Genomic DNA, 18,705 nt, shown 5'->3' with positions numbered 1-18,705 from the left:
TTCGATTCGAATTTTCAGGTCGATAACATTCTTACGAGCTGAGAAAATTCGATTTTATTAATTCATTTAGCTCGAATTTCAAATTTATGGGAGTTTTAAAAAGCTTCGAAATTTGACCCTTGATAAATGTGCCTCTAAATAAACCCAATACAATAGTTTTGAATACAATAAGGATGAATTGTATCTACTGGATCAGGTACAAGGTGTTGTTTTATTATTGCAGAGAATAAGAGAATAATTTTTTAATTTCATGTTTTATGATTATAATGGCGTCTATGGGAGATGGCTGTGTCATAATTTGGAGCTTTCTGGATAACGGGTTTCCGGTTGACGGATCCCATAACTGTACCACGGAACGATGCAGCTGCAGATTCTGTACATACAGCTCAGCTTCGCTATCTTTTTCTGCAGAAAACCTGCTGAAAAGGCATTAATAAAATAATAGGATAAAAGAAATGCCAGTCAGAATTCTCCGTTGGTGTGGCCTTTGTATGAATATGATTGTTGCTTTTTGTGCAGTGAAAACAGTGGGTTGTGAGCACAACAAACAGAGCGGCTTGTAACTAGACAGATACACAAGGCTGTTAATGGGGAGAGATTTGCACTGAGTTCTATGGCAGCAAACGTCTCTTTTGTTTGTACATAAAGGGATACTGTCATGGGAAAAAAAAGATTTTTTTCAAAATGAATCAATTAATAGTGCTGCTCCAGCAGAATTCTGCACTGAAATCCATTTCTCAAAAGAGCAAACAGATTTTTTTATATTCAATTTTAAAACCTGACATGGGGCTAGACATATTGTCAATTTCCCAGCTGCCCCAAGTCATGTGACTTGTGCTTGCACTTTAGGAGAGAAATGAATAAAAAAAAAACTGTTTGCTCTTTTGAGAAATGGATTTTAGTGCAGAATTCTACTGGAGCAGCACTATTAACTGATTCATTTTGAAAAACCTTTTTTTTTCCCATGACAGTATCCCTATAATGTACCGGAGTTGCTATTGTGTATGTGGAACAGGAGTAAATTGCACTCTATTCCTTTTCTATTTCCACCCGTACTGTGCGGCTTCTGTGTTTTTTATTGTTTTTTTGTTTTTTTACCAATTCTTGGCTCACTCCGTGGCTAAAGTTAATGATTCAGGAGGTAGAACCCGCCACGAGGTGACATTGGCCGCACTGTTCCGCCAGGAATGTGCAGGATCTGTTTTTCTTATTAATGGAAAAGGAATATTTGAGCAGTGAGTGTATTTAAAGAGGAATTCAGAGTCTGACCAGATTTCTGTTATTTGCCCTGTTGTCTGGGAATCCCCGCGACTGTGTTCACATGGGCTGTATCACACGGCAGATTGGGGCAGATATGGGACACGGTTTGTTGTTCAGTTTGTTCCTCTGCCATCAAGGTGTGTTCCCAGTTTAAATTTTCTCTTTTTACAAATCAATTGCAACAGGAGGGCCCACTGATCCCCCTTCCTCCCTAAAGTCACATATACACCTAGATGGTTGGGCAGCCAAAATCAGCAAAACTTATTGTCATTCTCAACTTGTCCAACTGTAACTTTCCCATATCATGTTCTTCTATGCACCTCACTCTCCCTTAAAGGGGAACTAAAGCTTAACTAAAGAAGTAGCTAGAAATGTTGTACATGATTTTTTGTGCTTCTGTACCAGCCCAAGGCAACCGCAGCCCTTTAGCTGTAAAGATCTGTCTCCAAAGATGCCCCAGTAGCTCCCCATCTTCTTTTCTGCTGATTCACTGCACATGCTCTGTGCTGCTGTCACTTACTGAGCTTAGGGACTCACTCACAATATGTGGCGGAACTACTGGGGGAGCAGGGGGTGCGAGCGGCCAGGGCCCGCACCCCCTCAGGGCCCCCGGCAGTCCGCGCGCTGCTTTGCGGCGCATATTCCCGGCCAGTTCCGGGTGTACGGAGGGGGGCGGGGGGCCCGGCTGCGCGTCCTGCGCCCCCCTCTAGTTCCGTTTCTGGTACACATAGAATAGTAATGTCACAATATAAGGCTGATTAGTAATTAATACAGATAATTACTACATGGCAGCACAGAAACCAGTGCAATTAGCATCAGAATTTAATAATCAGCAAACCTGTAGCATCAGCTTATATTACAGCCAGGGAAGCTCATTTTCTGCTGGATAATTAGTGACGAGCCCTAAGCTTAGCTTCTCAACAGCCAATCAGAGCCCACTGAGCATGTGAGTGTCACAGACACTTTCCAAGATGGTGACCCCCTGTGACAAGTTTGAAGTCCTGGATCATTGCTGCTATTGACAAGCTGAAACTTTAGCCTCGTGCAATAAGCTCAGTATATTAATAATTTACATTTTAAGTTATTTTAGAGATTTTTAGGGTTTACTTCTCCTCTAGTCTTTCTAATTCTATCTATGCCAATTCTACCCAATGGTGTCCTTAAGTAGCCTTTAGGCCTGATGATTAAAACTATTATTTTAAATTCATTAATGCTCTTGTGGCTCAATAGGAGGCAAATCCCACCAATCATGTTCCACCATATAATGGAAACCTTCCCAGAAGACGAGAGAGTAAAGGTTTACAAGAATAAAGAGTAGAGTAGAGAGTAAAGGTTTACTAGAATAAAGAGCAGGGAGTAAAGGGTAAGTCTGAGCATCCTCATCAGTCCCCTTTGCCCCTTCCAAATTTAAATGTGGGACATTCATGAATGTTTCCAGGGAGCAATAAATTGTAAAGAAGCATTTCCTAGCACAGATACATACATTAGCTGGCTTATTTTTAACTCGGTATCTTATCTCACTGGGGCACACAGAAGAATATCTCATGTTACATTAGCTGTCACCTACTAGCTGCCGGCCATTCTGCTGGAACCTTGATCAGCAGTGAATTCATGGGATGTTATCCACCAAACCCAAGCAATACTCAGTTTCACATGTACTGGGTGTTGTGATCTTCTCAAAAGCTGATGGTCATTTTCTATTTATCTACATTTTCTTTACCAAGGGGATTCCGTGTAGTAAAGTCAAGGCCGGATTCACATAGGAAGCGCCCCTAGGCCCCCTGTCGTTCGTCGCCTCTCCCCTCCCTTTTATTCAATCAAATTTTCATCATCAGGACCGGAGCAATGAGGATTGGGGTACAGGAAGTTTTAAAAACTATCATATCTCCTGCGCCTCCCCAGTGTTTCTGAACAAATGTGGGTGTAGTTGGGCACCATGCCGCCCCCTAAAATCCTGCCGCCCTAAGCTCAGGCCTTGGTGGCCTCTCCACAAATCCGAGCCTCAGTAAAGTCAGTGTAAATTCCACCAGATTCCAGAAGAGTTTAAAAAATAGGAATTTATATTTGCAGATAATAAGACTATTCGATCAAATATTAGACATTCAATTTTTTTTTTCGAGTTGTGAGCATATTCGAATTTATTAGAGTAAAAAAAAAAAATTCACATACATTCGAAATTCAACCTTTGATAAATCTGCCCATTAATCTAAACCTTTTATTTTGCCTTTAAGAGGGCTGCATCATGCCGGGCAAAATGAATAGATCATAATTAGCCTAACAAGCAGGCATTCATTGATGGAGCCACTGGAAAAAGCAAGTGCACAAGTACATGAGAACATTCTTGTTAAAGGGATACTGTCATGGGAAGAAAACATTTTTTCAAAATGAATCAGTTAATAGTGCTGTTCCAGCAGAATTCTGCACTGAAATCCATTTCTCAAAAGAGCAAACAGATTTTTTTATATTCAATTTTGAAATCTGACATGGGGCTAGACATATTGTAAATTTCCCAGCTGCCCCCAGTCATGTGACTTGTGCTCTGATAAACTTCAATCACTCTTTACTGCTGTACTGCAAGTTGGAATATTATCACCCCCCCCTCCCTTTTCCCAACAGAACAATGGGAAGGTAACCAGATAACAGCTCCCTAACACAAAATAACAGCTCCCTGGTAGATCTAAGAACAACACTCAATAGTAAAAACCCATGTCCCACTGAGACACATTCAGTTACATTGAGAAGGAAAAACAGCAGCCTGCCAGAAAGCATTTCTCTCCTAAAGTGCAGGCACAAGTCACATGACCAGGGGCAGCTGGGAAATTGACAAAATGTCTAGCCCCATGTCAGATTTCAAAATTGAATATAAAAAAATCTGTTTGCTCTTTTGAGAAATGGATTCAGTGCAGAATTCTGCTGGAGTAGCACTATTAACTGATGTGTTTTGAAAAAAAAACATGTTTTCCGATGACAGGATCCCTTTAACCAAGATATCATCATCATCATGGTTTGGTCAAGATTTTAGCTTTGTCATTGATATGCTTGACAGTCCTCTGAGCCTCCCACTGATCTGCCTGCTATCAATAGATCTCTATTTATAGGTGGAAATTATTCTCGGAGCCCCCGAGTCACTTCCACACTGTGAGGTCACTGGGCAGATAGGATTTCAATCAATTCACGTTATCGTTTTCCGTCCTGTGATCTTTATGAATATGAACCCATATCCCACCGACGTGTACAAACCCCTGCTACACATTTAACCTTATACTAAAATCATCCTTTTTCTCTCTGTTTCTCTTTTCAGACCTTGAACCCAAAATGGAATGAGGAATTTTTTTTCAGGGTAAGTACTTTTTTTTTTTTGTCACCTTTTACTAAAATGATCAATATTGATCTCGTTTTTACGATTAGAATTTAAAAGGAAGAGCAGGCGGGGGGAGAACGTAATGAAGAGGTTGCAGTTCTTTTTCCGCAGTGTTATGTCCATTAAGTCTTTTTTTAGAAGTGCAATTGGCTTAGCAGACAGCTCTAATCTCCCTTCTATAAAGTGCTGGATAAAAAGCATAGAGAGTGTTATTGGAATGACTCTTTCTCCAGGTCCAAGGTCTGGAATGGATTGCACAGGCCTTAAATTGCTAGCTCTATAATCTGCATTTTCATGCCCAAAATTGTCTGTACCAGCAGTTTCAAGCTGGCTAATGATTGGATCAGCCTGATTTGGACTTTACCTCAACAAACAGGCCTATCTTTCCGTATATGTCCAGCTTAAAGGAGTAAACCTTTAAAATAAGTGAATGTAAAATTGACAAAGGGGCTATTCTAAGCACTATTGCCATGCACATTTATTATTTATTTTGTTTTTATTCCAAGTTATTAAAGGGATACTGTCATGGGTACAAATTTTTTTCAAAACACATCAGTTAATAGTGCTGCTCCAGCAGAATTCTGCACTGAATCCATTTCTCAAAAGAGCAAACAGATTTTTTTATATTCAATTTTGAAATCTGACATGGGGCTAGACATATTGTCAGTTTCCCAGCTGCCTCAAGTCATGTGACTTGTGCTCTGATAAACTTCAATCACTCTTTACTGCTGTGCTGCAAGTTGGAGTGATATTACACCCCCCTCCATTTCCCCCCCCCCGCAGCCAAACAAAAGAACAATGGGGAGGTAACCAGATAACAGCTCCCTAACACAAGATAACAGCTGCCTGGTAGATCTAAGAACAACACTCAATAGTAAAAACCCATGTCTCACTGAGACACATTCAGTTACATTGAGAAGGAAAAACAGCAGCCTGCCAGAAAGCATTTCTCTCCTAAAGTGCAGGCACAAGTCACATGACCAGGGGCAGCTGGGAAATTGACAAAATGTCTAGCCCCATGTCAGATTTCAAAATTGAATATAAAAAAATCTGTTTGCTCTTTTGAGAAATGGATTTCAGTGCAGAATTCTGCTGGAGTAGCACTATTAACTGATGCGTTTTGAAAAAAACATGTTTTCCGATGACAGGATCCCTTTAAGAAAGATTTGAGAAGGTTTCTAATTTTTTTCCTAAGCAGAAGAACATCAGAGCAGCCTCTTTTTTTTCTCCTGACAACTTCCTTGACTACTTGGTGGTCAGACTGGTGGGAAACTGACCAGCAGATGGAGCTGTTGTAACTAAATTCATTTAAATTAACAGTACATGTATCTCTTAATATCTTGGAATTAAAAATCAATAAATAACGAATGTAAATGACAAAAGTGCTTAGAATAGCCCCCTCATCAGTTTTACATTCACTTATTTTAAAGGTTTGATTATCCGTTAAATGGGGGGTTCACCTTTAGGTTAATTTTTAGTATGTTATAGAATGGCCTATTACTAGCATATATATATATATAATAATATACTTATAATTATTTGCCTTTCTCTTCTGACTCTTCCTTGCTTTCCTAAGGGGGTCACTGACCCCTGCAAAAACTGTTGCTCTGTCAGTGTACAATTTTAATGCTATTGTTACTTTTTATTACTCTTTCCTATTCATATTCCCATCTCTCAGTCAAACCGCTGCCTGGTAGCTAGGGTAAATAAGACCCTAGCAACAAGATAGCTGCTGAAATAAACTGAAGAACTGCTGAACAAAAGGCTAAATAATTGAAGTATCATAAAAAAATAAAAAATTAAAACCAATTGCAAATTGTCTTACAATATCAATGTCTTTCTCATACTAAAATTCAATTCAAAAGTGAACAACCCCTTTAATAGGTTGGCTGGGGGTGGCAATGGGTTAGTTTTATCACATTAAAATAGTGCCAGCAAGCGATTCCTCTAAAGTCTGTACCCAAATGAGATTACTGTCTGTATCGGTAAAGAAACTTATATATAAAACATACAGGTAGTAAGTTCTCCAATTTGCAGGTACAAATGTAGGGAACAGTCTGATGAAGTCCTCTATGGGCTCTGAGCTTAAAGCTTGGATCCAAGGGATGGTAGTCAATAGTCACAAGATCTGCCATTGGTGCAAGGGGATAGAATTCCATTGGAATGGAGCAACCAGAAGCAAAGACTTAAAGGGGAACAATCGCAAAAATGAAAATGTAAAATAAACTTCAACATACTGAAATAAGAAACTTTCTAAATATAATCAATTCAAAATTCTACATTGTTTCTGAATTAATCAAGTTTATCTTCACTATCAATCTCTCAGCATCTGTTTCTCTTCATTCTGTCTTCATGCAGCAGTTGGGTGTCAGATATTCATTGACAGTTAGATCCAATATATCTTATAGGGGGGCTCCTTTTGCCTATAAGATGAATTAGAGCTCACTCTATTAAAATCACCAGACATCATGTCTCTCTACATGCAGGATTTGTGCAAAAGGCAGTTATTTTGTTAGATTTTATCTGTACTGGAATCAGTTATTTGAATTAGGTCTAATACATCTGCTAGGAAAGGAAGCCCCCCTATAAGATATATTGGATCTAACTGTCAATGAATATCTGACACCCAACTGCTGAATGAAGGGAGAATGAAGAGAAACAGATGCTGAGAGAGGGATAGTGAAGATAAACTCGACTACTTCAGAAAAGGTACAGAATTTTCAATTGTTTGTATTTAGAATGTTTCTTATTTCAGTAGGTTGAAGCTTATATTTCATTTTCACGATAGTTCCCCTTTAGGGTGTGAATGAGGAGGAACTGGTGGACTCGAAGAACCCAGAAGAAATTGGACAAGTATAGAAATATTGGACAAAGTGGCCCTAGATTCTGGATTTATGGCACATTGAATAGATCAAAGCTGGGAAGGACGATGGACAGTTTGTTGGAGGTTATAGTAGTCAAAACGGGATTATATGTGGGCATCAGTTTGGGATAGAGAATAAAAGATGGAGAGGAGGTAGGTGAGTATGTTACAGTAGAACAGGCAGTATGAGATGGGTGGGTCGGGTACCCTATGGAACAAGGGTAGACTTTTCAGGTGCTGGTATAGATGCGGGATCTGTGGGTCGGGTTGTGGGTCTCTTTCTGCTGCAGCTTTCCCTCCATTCGTCTCCCCCTCCAATCTAACTTCAGGCACAGCTCTCTTACATCATACGGCGCGCTTCTGTCCCTCTCGACCACATGTGATGATGTCACTTCCGGTTTTCAGCAACATCACTTCCGGTTTGACGGTGGTCTGCGGGTTGCAGGTCGGGTTGCGGATAAGGCAGTTGGGGATTTGGGTCTGGTAGTGGTTCAAAGTGGGTAAATATGCGGGTCGTGTTTTGGGCTGTGGGTTTGGGTCGGGTCCGGGTCTTAGTAATTGGTTCTGCGCAGGACTCTACCCATAGTTAGGGTTTAGCAGTAGCAATTTGGCAGGTACAGAGAAACAGATGGTGTTCAGTCACTGAGTTTATGCAGAGGGAGGGGGTACAATTAATACACATTTAACTGGAAATTAACATATAAGTTGGAAACGTCTCATCTTGGAGAAGATTCTTGTTACTAACAGTTGAAGGGATAAATATCCAGCTCTTTATTCTGTATCACATCTGTCTGCAGTTACTGGGAGTTGTGTGTCAGGGACAAGAAAGTTCCTGGACAGACTTATTCCATTGTCTGACATTCCTCTTCAGCTTAGTCTACAGTACACAAGTCACGGGCAGAGAATGCTGGGAGTTGTGCTGCAGCAACAGCTGGAGGGCCGCAGTTTGGATGTCCTTCACTGAAAGTGTCAGACAGTGAGTTGTTTGGGAGACAAGCCGGCACCACTATGTCACCACATCAAACAGGACTTGTTGTTCAACGCTTGCCTTTCTCATCCCACTATCCGAAAACATCCATCACGCCCCTGTGAGCTGCAGCAAAGCCGTATGTTGCAGATAGTTGCAGCATGTAGTCAGCAGCCTCCCGTGTGAGCTGGGAACATTGAGTACAGGGGCTCATAATAATCAATCAATCAATAATCAATGTCCTGACCGGGTTATACCAGAGGCTATGGAGTTCCGTATGTAACAACCCCTCTCTGTATTCTTCTCTTTAAACAGGTTCACCCGACCAATCACAGGCTGCTGTTTGAAGTCTTTGATGAGAACCGATTGGTGAGTGTGGCCCTTCAGTTATTCAGTGCTGTCCTGTTTAATATTCTCTTTACTATGTGTCTCATTTGTTTTCAATGGGTTGTCAAATGTCCAGCCCTCCAGCTGCTCCCAGGAACTGACTGGCTGAGGATTCTGGGACTTAGCAGCTGCTTCAATGCTGATTCCCTTAGGGAAATAACCACATTAAAGGTGCTTTATAGTTTAGTATGGTGTTAAAGTGATGGGGCTTGGTCAGGAATGGGGGGAATCGCATGTTGGCATGGCCCGTGCAATTTTGTGATCAAATGTGACATAGAGTAGCCTTTTTTATAGCATTAGTCCCATTCTACGTAGGTCCCTGGTTGCAGAGGGCTAAGATCTAGGAATTGGGTGAATTTAACCCGTTTCGTCAAAAATTTGCCATTGGCGAAAATTCTGTGAAATGCATTGAAGTCTAATGGTAAAAATTTTTTTCTCCCATTAAATTCTATGGGCATCATTTCCATGGCGAAAAAATGTGCTAATCCCTACTAAGAACCCTTGTTGTATGACACTTGCTAATAAATATGGCCCCTGTTATTTCTGATGGGGTGCTAGTGGGGAGGAGGAGGTGAAGGGGAACCTTGGGGTTTTGCCCTGCCAACTGGAGATTTCTGATGGTCTCCCTGGTGGGGATAATATGAAGAGAAACATGTTTTTAAAGACATATCTCCCAACTGTCCTGTTTTCTGCAGGACAGTCGTGATTTTGACAGCTCAACCAGCATTCCTGGATTGTTACTGAAATGTCTCAAATTTGTCTTTGATCCCCTGCACTGACGAGAGAAAAAGATACAATGTTTCCAAAACTTAATTGAAATAAGAGGCTTTTTTGGCAGAGAGCCCTAAACACTGAACACCTGTACTTAGATACATTTGTAACAATTTAAGATAAACAAAGAAACAACTGTAACTATTTAAGATAAGCAGGTCTCTTGGGGAAACTGTGACTCAGATCTTAAAGGGCAATTTCACCTTCACTGTTTTAACTAAGCTTTGTGTTCAAACTTTCATAACCTGCCAAATGTTGTAAAAGTGACATGGTATTTAGGGGGTGTGGCCATAAAATGGGCGTGGTCAAAACATGTCACCACACTTGTTTGTTGGGAGGAATGTTAAAGGCAAAGTACAGTTGGTCACATCCATCGTATACGTTTAGGAGTGATGGGTCATTATGGAGTATTATGGTTTGTGCTACGGTTTCTTACCTTTGGGCCCCAGTGCCGTAATCTAGTAATTATTTGTTTTTATAGATTTGTCTAGGAGCTGCCATATTGCTTGCTGCAAATGACGTAGTATTCTCTGAAGTCTTCAGCAGATTAGTGTAATCTCTTTTAACCAAAAGATGGTGCAATTGCCTTGAGGTCTATGGAGGGCTCCTGTAAATAATATGGCAACTTCTACTCCTTTATAATAAAATAAACATGAAAGTGAAGGTTCTGTATACACATTCCTCTTCCGTTTGGGCAGATTATGAGAAGAGCTGGAGGCCCCAGGTTGGAGTTCCTTGCTGCTGTATACCATGCTTGTATTATACGGCCCACACCTGTGCTCTTGTTACTGTGCAGCTAATACCAGAGAATTTCTCACTGTTGGCTCACAAATCACTTCCAACAATGGGCGATTGTTCTGAACCTTGGCACTTGCTTGGGCGCCAGCTTCCATGTCTCCTCTAGTCTTTCTGTCTCACACATTTGGGTATTATCCCGGCCATGCAAGAAACAATATACTGTATATCTCAAATTGTGCTCTTATACAATTGCCCTGTATAGCATTTGCACCTGTTCAAAGTAACACGCGTTTCTCCTGCTGTTGCTGAACTACAAATTCTGCTAGATATGTTATATTTTTGCAGCCAAGTGCAATGAATGTCAAGTCTATATCTGGCACAGATAAGACATGCTGCAGGCTGCATTTTTTTCCAAGCAGCCATGTAATCAGCATCTAAACTAGAGGTTTTGTGCCCAGAATTCTCTTTGTTGGGCAAAATCTGCTCGACCCCACCATATATCAAAATATTTATATTTAAATGAGAAGGAAAGGCTAAAACTAAGTAAGCTTAAGAAAGGTCTATATAAATACACCAGTAAACCCTCAAAGTAATGTTGCTCTGAGTCCTCTGTCAAAAGCAACACCACATTTCTTTCCTTCTATTGTGTACTCATGGGCTTCTGTATCAGACTAACTGTTTTCAGTTTAAACCTCCAGGGCTAGGGCTTGAGCATGCTCAGTTTGCTCCTCCCTCCCTCATCCCCTCCCTGCTGTTATCTGAGCCCAAAGTTATGACTCAGGCAGGAAGTGATGTCACACCAAGCTAATATGGAAGCTGCTATCCTAAACAAACAGAGAGAACTTCTAGAGCTGTTTAATCAGGTATGGTAAAGCATTCTGCAGAATAAATAGCCACAATAGTGCAAGCTATAAGACTATAATCTATTGGCAATAAACTGCTTCTATACCTTTCCTTCTCCTTTAACAGTCATCCTGATGTAGGTCCAGCCCCTTGGTGTGTACAAAACGGATCTAAACTCACCAGCCATATACAGAGTGGATTTAATCTGTGTCTGGTTTTAAAGGGGTGAGTTCGGGACAGGCTTGTGGTGCTGTAACTTTAATAGCGCTGCTGGTAAGCATTGCCCTGGAATGTGTGATGGGCCGCGGCAGTGCTACTGTGGTCTCTATAACATACAAATTTAATCCTCAGTGGCTCCCAGTTAGCTGAGACTCATTGGCTGGAATATTGAGCTGCTGCTGCTGCTTCCCTCCCTGGATATCATCGACACTGGGTTCCTGTTTAAAATGACAAAACCCAAAGGCAACTCTGGCTTCAGTAGCTTTTTCTTACCTTTTCTTAAGTACTATATATATATATATATACACACACACACAAAACCACCCAAAAGACCCTGATCAAAAGTTTACATGCCCTGATGATTTGGCCTGATAACATACACACAACTTGACACAAAAGGGTTAGAATGGCACCATCTTCACCTGTGATCTGTTTGCTTGTAATTAGTTGGTGTGTATAAAAGGTCAATTACTTTTTCTGCACCCCCCCCTACCAGTAACGTAACTGGAGGGGGGCGGGGGCCCGGCGGTACGTACCAAATTTTTTTACCTGAAATCGGCCGATGTGGCCGGAAATCCCCCTGAGGGGGTCCGGGCCCTGGCCCAATTGCACCCCCTGCTCCCCCTGTAGTTCCACCACTGCCCCCGACAAGTTGAAAAAAAAAAAACAACTTGGCTCCTACTTCAGCGCAACTGGGCTCTGACTTCAGCGCAACTCGCTTTTACTTTAGTGCAACTCTCTCCTACTTCAGAGCAACTCGGCTCTTACTTCAGTGCAACTCAGTCCTACTTCAACGCAACTCACTCCGACTTCAGCGCAACTCGGCTCCTACTTCAGCGCAACTCGTTCCTACTTCAGCGCAACTCTGCTCCTACTTCAGCGCAACTCAGCTCCTACTTCAGCGCAACTCGCTCCTACTTCAGCGCAACTCGCTCCTACTTCAGCGCAACTCGCTCCTACTTCAGCGCAACTCGCTCCTACTTCAGCGCAACTCGCTCCTACTTCAGGGAAACTCGCTCCTACTTCAGCGCAACTTGCTCCTACTTCAGGGAAACTCTGCTCCTACTTTGGTTTAAAAGAGAAGGAAAGGCATAGTCATTAGGGACGCTTAGTGTTAGACACCCCAGTAATTATAATCACTTACCCAAGACCCCTAGCTAGTGCTCCTGGTCTCGAAAAACTGCCCCAGCCCCGGGTACTTCTGTAAGAACACATCACAATCTGCTGCTTCTTATTTTTCATTCTTCGCTGTAGCTGAAGTAGTAGTGGGATGGCAGATGCAGCAGTGCCGGGATTAGGGGTTTATTAAAATAAAATGAAGTGACACAAGGAAATCCCTGCACCTGCTCTAGTTCCTATTGCAGAAAGTTTAGTCCTCTAATAAACAGAGGGGGATGAAAGAGGAAAAAATCTATTTGTGCTTCTTATTGTTTATCGCTCTCCCCTCACCCCTGCCCCCATATCCCAAAATAGCTCGGCCTGGTGTTAAATAGTTCTGTGTGAGCTGCCCCAGAGCCCGGACTCTCCAGTGTTGAAGTAAATGGGACTTTTAGTGTGACCTCTTGGCAGCTGCCTATTAAACATCACTGGAATACAGTCCTACCATCAATCCTGTGAAAATGTAAACACATTTATATTTTCCAATGAGAACTGAAATGTCCTGTATACATCAATATATAACACAGAAGCTGAGAATTACATATAAACGTTACCCCCCTACTGTAAATAAGGATATTAGAAATCACTGAGGGGTTCTGTGACCATATAAAGGCACAAGGCTGCAGGCTGAGTTATACAGGGAACTCTGAGTATCACTCATGTATTATAAGGGATAATGTACCCCCTACTGTAAATGATAAGGATATTAGAAGTCACTGAGGGGTTGTTCTGTGACCATATAAAGGCACAAGGCTGCAGGCTGAGTTATACAGGGAACTCTGAGTATCACTCATGTATTATAAGGGATAATGTACCCCCTACTGTAAATGATAAGGATATTAGAAGTCACTGAGGGGTTGTTCTGTGACCATATAAAGGCACAAGGCTGCAGGCTGAGTTATACAGGGAACTCTGAGTATCACTCATGTATTATAAGGGATAATGTACCCCCTACTGTAAATGATAAGGATATTAGAAGTCACTGAGGGGTTCTGTAACCATATAAAGGCACAAGGCTGCAGGCTGAGTTATACAGGGAACTCTGAGTATCACTCATGTATTATAAGGGAAAATGTACCCCCTACTGTAAATGATAAGGATATTAGATGTCACTGAGGGGTTGTTCTGTAACCATATAAAGGCACAAGGCTGCAGGCTGAGTTATACAGGGAACTCTGAGTATCACTCATGTATTATAAGGGAAAATGTACCCCCTACTGTAAATGATAAGGATATTAGATGTCACTGAGGGGTTGTTCTGTGACCATATGAAGGCACAAGGCTGCAGGCTGAGTTATACAGGGAACTGTGAGTATCACTCATGTATAATAAGGGATAATGTACCCCTTGGAACATATTTGACATTTCAGTTTTGTAGGCACATGAATTGCAGCATTCTTCACCAAGCCCGGTCCCTGTAGGTTCATAACAGGTTGGCAGTCCCTGGCATAATAACATACCTCCCAATTATCCCGATTTTTGCGGGACAGTCCTGATTTTGACAGCTCAGCCCGCAGCCCAAGTAAAATGTCCCTACTCTTTCTTTGATCACCTGCACTGAACACCTAGAAAAAGATACAACGTTTCTAAAACGTAATAAATGTAAAAAGCTTTTTTGGTAATTAGGGGGTGGGGCCACAAAACGGGTGGCAAATCTTTTTGTCTCTCTTTCGATTTCCAAAATGTTAGGAGGTATGTAATGACTAAAACAATAAAGCAGAGTCCGGGCCCAACTGGAGCACACGCAGGACAGAGAAGAAGAACAGAAGCATATTCTTTTGCTTTTGTCTATGTCAGGGGCTTTTATTGCTCCCATTCCATTGCAGTTTATTTTAGGGAAAACCAAACACCCCGTCACATAGAGCACAAGACTAAGCTATCCAGCCGCTCATGTACAAAGACTATTATAACAATGGAGCCCGTCTCTGCTCTGCTTTTTCTTTTTTTAATCTCTTCCCCCCCTTTCCCTTATTACTTGCCAAGAGCAAAGTGCCCAGCGAATCTGATGCGGTTTAAATTTACAGCAGCTCCGAATGTGTTCACTGCCTCAGTCAACTGTGAGAGCTCTCACACTGGGGCTGCTGCTTTCTGATGGAAAAGGAGCAGCTGGGAAGATGCTGTTTCAGGCTCTCGCTGTGGGACACACACAAGGGGGAAAAAAATTAAAAAAAAAGGAACTTCCACCGGAGAGGGGGGGCCACATCATGTGACTGCAGCCACCCTACCCTATGTGACAGTTTGTAGATTGCTCTTGTCCAATCATTCATGGAATGCTGCTTGTCACTCGGGCTATTTCTGCAATCTGTTGCTATCAGCACCGCACTTCCAACACTTTAGCAGATGGGACACTTTTCCTTCGACTTTTTGATTTTTAACTTCTGGCAACGTCTGCCCTGTTGTTCTCTCTCTCTCTGATTTTTTTTTTTTTGTAATCCTTCATACGTTGTTCAAAACCATGGCCCACCGGCTACGGTTTCATTTTGGCTCCGGGCGAAGCAACACGGCTCCCGAGTCGGATGTCCTAGAGCAGGAGAAGGAGGACGACTTCTTCACGGCATTCCACACGCTGCCGAGGAGAACCGGCTCGCACCCTTTCTCGAGGCACGGGTCGGACTGCGGAGAGAACAAGCTTCCCGAAGAAGGGGCGCTAAAAAGGAGCAGCTCCATGTTCATCCCGCAGCTTCTGAACAACATCGACATACGTCCGACAAGAAGTTCGTCCGTGCAGATCTCGCTGCAGCGCAATTCAGTAAATGGGCACGCTGACGAGTTTGAGCCTTCGGACGAGGTACTTTCATGCGAATTTGGGGACTTTAATGAGCATTATGTTTCAGCTGTGAGGAAAGATTCCTCTTCTGCAAGCAGTTCTCTAGATAGTCCTGGGAATTCTCCTCCGCAGAGACGGGATACAGCCAGGCAGCCTATTAATGGAGCTGCCACTTTCCTACCTCGACTTTCAGTGCGTCCCTTGGTGGAACAGAATGGCCATATTAATTGTGCCACGGATATGCAAGAAGAAGTGAGCATAACAACAAGTAGCCAAAGCACAAGTGGCATAAGAATAAACCGTCAGCCTTTAAGTCCTGATATACGACAGGTTAGACTGTTGTCTCCATGTCAGGAAAATCAGAACGGGTCTAATACTGAACCCAGGCGCTGGTCTCTACAGCATCTTCCTGACACTTCAGGGAGCCCTGGGAAACAATGCTTTGTTTTCCAACTGCAGCAATCTCAAAGTGGGAACAGTAATCTCGGGGGAGAGTATAACTTTGGTTTTACTGGAACAAAAGGCGACAGATTGGTCCGATATCCTCGTATTAGACTGGAAAGAAGCACGTCATACCCACTACAGCCGCGGCCTGAAAGCATCAGCCCAGTGGAAAATGGATTAAGCTCCGAGTCTGGGAATTGCAAAAAGGACTTTACTGAGATTTTGCCGAATGATTCCAGGGAGAGAACCTCACAGGGGCAAGGGTGCACCTTCAAAATAAGACAAGAGCCTAATGTCCGGCAGCCACATTTCAGGATCCGTGTAACTCGAGGCAATGAGGATCAAAGTAAAGAAGAAGGACAAGATGTTCCTAGAAATTCAGTTTTGGGAAAGGCCACGGTAAGGGGAACAACGTGTACCTATTATGCGGTTATGTCTTTTATTTGTATCATGTGTGCTGCATGTGAAGTAATTCGTCTTTTGCATAAGCTAAACTTCACTTTCCCTTCCTAGAAACATAAATATACAGTAGGTTGGGAAACACAATTTTGTATGGTTTGTAGATTATTTTCAGTAGAATTGACGGTTTAAAGAAGGGTTTAGAGTATTGTGTGCATAGAGTATGATTTTCTTGCATGGCTGCATATATATACATTAGTGGAATTAGTGGAATTTGCTTTATGCCTTGACTTTACTGAGCCATACGGGCAAATTTAATAAAGGGCAAAGTGAGTAACGCGGGCGAAAATTCAATGCAACATATACGTCCATTCAACTTTAACTTCCCGCCGTATGCAAATTAGCCAACGCTAGTGCAACTTTGCTTTGCTTGGGTCTGGACGCAAATTTGGATTTTAGTGAATTAACGTTGTCCTGGCGAATCTACACCTGGCGAAGTGTTGCGCTGTGAGCGAAGCCGTCGCTGGTGAATTTTCGGAGGTTAATGAATGTTCCCTATAGTTGGCAATGTAGCCGCATCCCCAAAGCTATTAAAGACTATTAAAGGGGTTGTTCACCTTTGTTAACTTTTAGTATAATGTAGAGAGGGATATTCTGAGAAAATTTGCAATTGGTTTTCATTTTTTATTATTTGTGGTTTTTATGTTATTTATCTTTTTATTCAACAGCTCTCCAGTTTGCAATTTCAGCAATCTGCTTGTTAGGGTGCAAATTCCCCTAGCAACCAAGCACTGATATAAAAAAGAGACTGGAATATGAATAGGAGAGGGTCCGAATATAATCAAGAGTAGTAAAAAGTAAAAATAACAATATATTTGTAGCCTTACAGAGCATTTGTTTGTTTTTTTAGAGGGGGTCAGTGACCCCCATTTGAAAGCTGGAAGGATTTAAAAGAAGAAGGCAGTTACTTTAAAAACTATAAAATAAAAAAAATAAATAATCAAGACCAAATGAAAGGTTACTTACAACTGGCCATTCTATAACATACTAAAAGTTAACTTAAAGGTGAACCAACCCTTCAATATACTGATTAAATCATACAACACTGAGTCTAGTCATTTTTCCTGGTCCTACAATTCCAACTGATATTTATATACCATGGATATTGGTCACTTTGAAAAGATAATCTGCCGGGGAAATATGTTGCTCATAGTGCAAAAGAAGGTGAGGAATAAAGAGAAGCCACAGCTTTTCTTACTGTTCCAGTTGTGTTGGCCAAAATGGAAGAACCATAGCATGGTGGCCACTTTATATGTTATCTGTCCAGACCAAGCAGCTGTGGTTCCAATACTGTGGGACTGACTCCCTTGTGGATGGTTTGAGGAGCAGCAGGTTGGGCTAAACCTAAGGGCAGAGACACACACTGCAATTCGGGGAGATTAGGAAGTTTAGGGCGACTTTGGAAGACTAAAAACTCTGAGTGCCATCCCGCTGGCAAATTTCTAGTCGATGGGATGGCAGTTCGGGGAGATTAGTTGCCCTGAAGAAGAGGAGATTTGTTGCCGGGTGACTAATCTCCCCGAATTGCAGTGTGTGTCTCTGCCCTAAAGTTTAGGGTGAGAATAAAAAAGGACAATTCCTCTCTTAGATACACCTGCCGGTTGAGGTAAGATTTGGGGTGAATATGTATTTGCTGTCCTAGATATACTTGGAACTATGGCCTAATAACTGATCAACCAATATTTTCCTATATGTGCACTCATTTCATGAGCTAAGAAAGCGTGTTCACCAAAGGAAGGACCTTCAGGGGGTAATAGTTAAAAGGTTATACCTTCAAGTGAGGCTTATACTAAAATGATTGACAAAAGTAGAGGATTGGCCTTTCTAATGGTCTTAAATACATTGTGTTGTTTCAAATGGTGGCTACAGTATTGCTTGCCTCAGCAGTAGCTAGCCTCAATATAATTGTCCATAGATTTCATTTTATGCAAGGACTATTTGGGGTACTTCTGTTATCTCACTGGAACTTTAGATTCCCCGGTAAGACAAACCATCAGTGTTGGAACCTGTACTATTCTATAAATACAAACATCCAGAGAAGGAATGTTCTGGGCTCATAACCTTTACCCTATTGGCCAGCGATAGCTTCCCTGCTGTGTGGTGGCTGGAGTTTCACTTACGTCCATTAAACAGGGCTGGGAGGGGCTCTGATTTGCTGCTGTATTGTTTACATATGTACTTGAGCCAATAGGAGCATTGCTTTGGCCAGCCCAACATAATGGAGACAGGTGTACGCCTTATACTGGAGACAAACATTCTTTTCAGTTTTATTCATCATTGTAGACATAGCTATTCTATGCTTGTATCATCTACACCAACTTCACACTGAGCTTAATCAGAAGATTCTGTTGGGACAACTGTATCTGCATCAACTCAATGCACTGAAGACTTTCAAGTACTGTACCGCTCACGAAGCACATAAACATTGATACATCCCCTGTGCTTGCAGTCGTGTTGGCCAGACAGAG

At 41.9% G+C, this 18,705-nt stretch overlaps 1 protein-coding gene across 19 annotated transcripts in view; it reads left to right on the top strand.

Moving 5' to 3' along the window:
• The window catches only part of nedd4l.S (NEDD4 like E3 ubiquitin protein ligase S homeolog), a 255,233-nt gene that overhangs the window by 119,830 nt on the left and 116,698 nt on the right, over positions 1 to 18,705 (top strand). For 6 of the 19 annotated variants that reach the window (XM_018235316.2, XM_018235308.2, XM_018235302.2 and 3 more), the window contains 2 exon segments: positions 4,562 to 4,600; positions 8,767 to 8,820. In XM_018235316.2, the coding sequence (XP_018090805.1) occupies positions 4,562 to 4,600; positions 8,767 to 8,820 (93 nt within the window). 19 annotated transcript variants of the gene reach the window in all.

Source organism: Xenopus laevis, chromosome 1S (genome assembly GCF_017654675.1).
Source record: "Xenopus laevis strain J_2021 chromosome 1S, Xenopus_laevis_v10.1, whole genome shotgun sequence".
NCBI classification, from domain to species: Eukaryota; Metazoa; Chordata; class Amphibia; order Anura; family Pipidae; genus Xenopus; species Xenopus laevis.
The sequence above is the reverse complement of the archived record's forward strand: the minus strand, read 5'-3'. Positions and strand labels throughout refer to the sequence as shown.